Below are 6,000 nucleotides of genomic sequence, written 5' to 3'. Positions count from 1 at the left end.
CCCCCCCCCGCCCCCACCAACAGCGACACGAACTCGCGCGCACGCGCACATCCGCGTCCGCCGGCTGGTACCCGGGAGCGGGGCGACGGAGAGGGGGACTCTAGCCCTCGCGGCCCGAAACTTCGCGGCGGCCGGTCTCGGGGGCAATCCGTCGTCGCGCGCGTACGGGGCAAAACGGTACGGCGCGGTGAACACGACCGATCGGTACCGGCGGTCGCGCGCGTCCACGGGACACACCGATCGCCATGCTGATGATGAACGACCTGGGCCCGATGGCCGCCGGCGTGCTGCCGTTCGACACGATGTGCGGCGGCCTGTACGAGCACCAGCAGCAGCCGCCCAAGCCCCGGTTCGTGTTCAAGATGCCGCGCGTCGTGCCCGACCAGAAGGGCAAGTTCGAGTCCGACGAGCTGTTCAGACGTTTGAGCCGCGAGAGCGACGTGAGTATGCGACGTGCGAGTGCCGAAAAGACGCCCCTACCGCCCTGCACACCGCCCGGACGGAACCGTAACGATCCGAGCACGCGGCGGAACGCAATGCCCAGGGAGGGGGGGACAGCTCTTTAGGCGAGAAAACGTACTTCACCCCCACCCACAACCCTTCCCGCCGCCGTTTAACGTTTAACACCGTAGTGTCGTAGAACCATGCAATTCGCGGATTTTCGGAAAGTTCGTCGATATCCATACAAATCATGTTGTACGTTACCGCATATTTCTGAATTTCTCAAGAACCACGTTTATTCCAGGTAATAATAAAATAATATTTTGTCCGCGACCACTCCGTGATATTCATTACGAACCTTATCGCGCGGTTTTACGGTGTTATACGAAACTGTATTTTTAGTCGATACGTGAGCACGGTCCTCGTTAGGTCAATTCAATGGGTGCTCACTCAATCAATTGCGCTTTTTTCCATAAATTATTTGCCCCGGTAGAACATAGCAACATTGTGTATATTGTATTTATAATGTAAACATATTATGTCAATAAAAAAAAAAGCGTAAAATATCTAAATTCTGAACATCGTTCATGGTTCAACGTTCTGACTTATCGTCAGATTGTTTCTTGCCGAACACAATGTAAACTATATAAACATGACATTTTAGCATATTGTGTTAAGCGTTCCAAGTAACTCTGTTTAGCTTTATGATCGGAGACGTTAAGATATTTGACCTTTTACAGCAATGAGTAATGTTCAAAACGAGTAACAAGAAATGAGTACATGTGTCATATACGCGCATCGCTGTGAATATGTTTCGGCGAATATTGAAAAGTAAAACTTGTTTCTTTCGTAGCTGTACGTGTCTGGTCAAAAACTAAGTTTTCCTCACAACCACGTACTACATTATGTTACCGTATAATATGTACCTACCGTGAGATCAGATGTGTCGATGTCATTTGTTATTTAGAAAATTTAATGCGATGGTTATCTGCAGATAAGTCTTTTATTTTCCATTCTAAACAACATAAAGCTATTTTTTAGTATAATATATAATTTAACTGATATTTGAACATTTGTATTCACCTTATGGCTTTTACCACATAGTTGTTGACCTTTAACACTTAAATATAGAACATAATAATATCTATAGGCTAGGTTAACAATGTGTTGTTCACACAATAACTTTAAGAATTTTCAGACTATTGATCATGTTACACATGACACTTAAATATCTATATTTTTTCGGTTTCTTTTTTATTGTTATCTGTCATTAGTTGATCTTATACTATATACTTACTTCATTGTGAGGTTCAATTTTATTGATGTATACTAAAAAAATATCATGGACTTTTAATTACAAAATTACCTATTGTACAATACTGTTATTATCATAGAAAAAAAAGATTTCAAATTAATGAAAAGTGTAAAGAATTTATTTATACTTACGCTTATAAATAGAAGACTTTGCACAATTTATTTAGTAGTGGTTTTTAAAAGTATTAATGTAACCATGTTTATCTTTATGATAATCGAATTATGGATTATGATAAATTAATAAATATTAATAAAAGCATATTTTATTATATATACACATATATTTATTTGTAAAAAAAAATTAATTATTCGTACATAACAGTAATATTAAATCACAAAAGCAAAATAATTATTTGTTTTAATTTCCAGAATATATTATTATTATTTTTACATATGGATTATACAATCACCACTAATAGGCGTAAATAAATATATTATAATATCATTAGTATAATGCTTATGTATATATATTTGTGAATACTATTAATTGTAAAGTACACCAAATGTTTAGATCGATCTTAAGATACCTTAAAAGTGTGAAGGATTCTAGAAATAAGATGTTCTATAATTTCACTTTTTATGGGAACACTTTTAAAAGGCAAATACGTTAAATCTTAGACTGTATATAAAGCATAAGTTCTTAACCCGGGGCCCGTAGATGGTTACTCGGAAGTTCACGGGGTGGCTGTGATGTTTGATTTCATTCGCTACTACCTATCTCTGTGAGCTTGGATTTTCTACAATGGTAACAATAAAAACTAAAACAAAAAATCGAATGGACATTAAGGACGATATGCGCGTTGCTCTGTTCGATACGGTCCTAGATTTCAAGGCAATATTGTAATCAAAACAACAGTAAATGTCACATTAAAACTTGTTTTTAAATAAAAAAAAAAGTGATTATTTACAATAATTTAATATAGTATTAAGTCTTAGATTTATCATTAAAAAATAACTAAAATAAAATTTGTATTTATTTATTTATGTATATGTATTTTTTTTTAATGAGGGGGATCCGTGATTATATTTTATGCTCTAAAGGGGTCCATGACCGTGAAAAGGTTAAGAATCTATGATATAAAGGATTTAATGTGTTATTAAGAATAAACATTATACAATATTGTGCATATAAATAGCCTAATCCTATTTAAAATGGTCGTAGAAATATTTTCAGAAGTTCTGTACACGTATATAATACTTGAAAAAGGTCATTTTTACTGTTAAATTTGGTTTTACAGCGATTTCAACATGTAATCTGTTTCGTTTGTGTTCAACTGGTGCAGGTCTTTTAAACGATTTTCGAGGATCTCGAAATAGCACCCCGCTGATTTGGTGTGGTGGGTATTAAGACTATTATTTATCACGTCATGGTATGAATTGCGTTTAAAGCATTGAATTTTGAAAATGATAAAGAAAAAACATTCAGTAATAATAATGGTCAAAGGTTTTACGGGTATTATATTGTATCATCGTAGGAATTTGGGACGAGTATTTTTTATTATTATTACATGTGTAGGGTTGCATTGTGATTATTATTATTACTATTACAGGGTAGGGTATATAGTATAATATGCATACACGTTAAACATGAATACGAGTAAATGTAGTGGACACAACTGGAGAGTATAATAATTGTATTTCTTAACGTGTGACAAGTTTATGTGAGGTTTGAATATTTTTTTTATTCGACTTCTCTGAAATCCGATTAATAATTCAAGTATTGTAATTATTATTTATGAATAAATCACATAGTTCACACTGAAATGTTTAATCTATTATCGTAAATGTGACCATGGACTCAATATTTTTGATACAATTATTGAAGAGATTGGAACACTAGAATATGTCTTTTAATACCTTTGACTTAATAGGCGATTTTTTTTTTTTTTTTTTTTTTGATAAGGTAATCGCAATTGATTTTCTAGCACTGGCGTTTTTAATCGATAGTTACAATTTTAACGATTAATTGTATAATACATCTCATTACATTAAGTTATTTAAAAAATCAGATACTGAAATATACTGATATTTGTATATGTCTACAATAGGTACGTGTTAATATGAATAACTTAATCTAAGTAAATGTATTGTACATACAAAGTTAAAACTGTAATATATTATCATAAATTCTATATAATAATAAATTATGTTCACGATGAAATAAAAAATATTCTGATATTGCCAATTATGCGAATTGGTTTTTGTTTTTTATTTCAGAGATAATCCAACTAATAATTTAATATTTTTCGTTACAATAAATTTATAATTATATTCTAGCTAAACAAGAATATTTACTATACTTAGTTGTATGAATTTTGTGTGAATACTTGCATTGGAAAAATCTATGTCCGTATAATTTAATAAATATGTCAAGATTTTAAATATTTCTCTGCAAATCATTATGTCAACCGACTTGTTTTTCAAAAAATTTTATCATTTTTAAATTCTGGTCAAGGCTGATATTTGACATTATAAATGTGAATCGAGTTCAAGTGTTTAAATATTTGTGGACAGTTTGATTTGGTCAAAATATATATTTTATTATTATTTATTAACACAAAAGAGAAAACATAAAATATTAGATTGTGCATGAATGATGAATCATAAACATTTCCTGACCTTACCTACTAATACTTGTTTTATCTTCAGCTATATGTATAAAACAGGTTTTATGTTATTTGTGACTAATTAGAACAGTAATGGGTATGAAATCTAACGTTTTAATTTATAGTAAATTATTACTCTTTACATATAGTCGAAAACAAACTTTTAAACATTATTTTAAATGTTATAACATTTTCATACAATTAACTACCAATACTATATGTACTCGTATATATCAGAAAAATAAAATGCAGAATACGTATACATACCTGTAATTTCTTTTAGTTGATACAGTTATTTATTTTTTATAAATGTAGAATTGTAAATTTCATATTTTAAAAGTAAATATTGCAATCCACATACGTTTTATTATGTGTGTACAATATGTATACCACGATTTTTTTTTCTACAAATATTTATATATACTGAGATGTTATAAATATATATATATATACATATATACGAGTAAATTTATATATATATATATATTGAGATAAAAATAATGAGTTTCGTTTGTGGTTTTTAGATACGATATACCGGTTATAGAGACAGACCACATGAAGAACGTCAAAGTAGATTCCAAATTGGCTGCCGCGAAGGTCACGTAGATATCGTAAGTTACTTTGAATAAATCCTTAATTACATATTCCAATCGATAGGAATTCGATAAAAGATTATACGACCTTTGCAAGTTGTGTTATAATGTATTACGAAGAAAAATGAATCTAATGTGTTGCGTATAGAAAAACTTTTAACCCGTTAAGGATAAATTTAAATATAAATTCATATTTTAGGCGTTTACTTCAACTGGAACCAATTTGCAATTGATGTTTACTCCTAACCTGCCGATTGCTTCATATCACCAACCTGCCAATGGTACATGTGATTTCGAAAAAGAGCGTGGGATGGTGAGTTCAATTTTTTTAATATTGCTGTAAAAATCTTTATATAAACATATACGAGTATATGAGAACAGTATGATGTGAAATTTTTTTTATCTATAAACTAAATGGTAATAAATTAGGACACTAGTTGTAGGATATTGTGGTCAAAACTAGGTCAATCTGAATGATTACTAATAGTTTTATCTAGGTTGGCAAAATATTTTGGCTATGTGGGAAAAATACAACGGATTCGTTAATCAATTATTCCCACGTTTCGTTATCTAACATGTGAAATATACAATGTAGGAGTTGGTATATTATGCTATAGCAAACAAATTTTAAAGATGTTGTAGTGTTCAAATAAGTTTCTGAAAATTATCTCGTGCATTTAAAAATGTATCAGTACAGATGTACTCGTAAATATATTAATATAACTTATTATATATCCTGTTAGAATAAAAAACGAAAAATTATTGTTTAAGAATATTTCATTTTTATATATACGTATTTATACATACAGTTCTAATATTTTTTTAATAAGTCTTTAATAAAATGTCTGGAAAATGCTAGTGTAATTCCAAGCACCACAGCTCCAAGACCAAGTATTAAAGAATTATTATGCTCCTCGTAATAATTCTTTACAGTTTCCACAATTGTTTTGTTCGGTTTGTTGCTGTCTGGATTTTCACTCTCAGCTGTTGGATTATTCATTATTACACTTGTTATGAACACTAAATTAATATTAAATTAAGTAAAA

General features: G+C 31.5%; 1 protein-coding gene across 2 annotated transcripts in view; it reads left to right on the top strand.

Moving 5' to 3' along the window:
- The first annotated feature begins 6 nt into the window (after window positions 1–6).
- LOC112685235 (protein big brother-like) overlaps window positions 7–6,000 on the top strand; it is a 32,288-nt gene continuing 26,294 nt past the window's right edge. For both annotated transcript variants that reach the window (XM_025557065.1, XM_025557064.1), the window contains exons 1-3: window positions 7–440; window positions 4,886–4,972; window positions 5,154–5,267. In XM_025557065.1, the coding sequence (XP_025412850.1) occupies window positions 246–440; window positions 4,886–4,972; window positions 5,154–5,267 (396 nt within the window). In that variant the 5' untranslated portion in view covers window positions 7–245. The remainder of the gene's footprint in view (window positions 441–4,885; window positions 4,973–5,153; window positions 5,268–6,000) is intronic.

This window comes from Sipha flava, unplaced genomic scaffold (assembly GCF_003268045.1).
Source record: "Sipha flava isolate LNK unplaced genomic scaffold, YSA_version1 270_pilon_pilon, whole genome shotgun sequence".
In the NCBI taxonomy this organism is placed as follows: Eukaryota; Metazoa; Arthropoda; class Insecta; order Hemiptera; family Aphididae; genus Sipha; species Sipha flava.
This window is presented reverse-complemented; position numbering and strand designations above follow the sequence as displayed.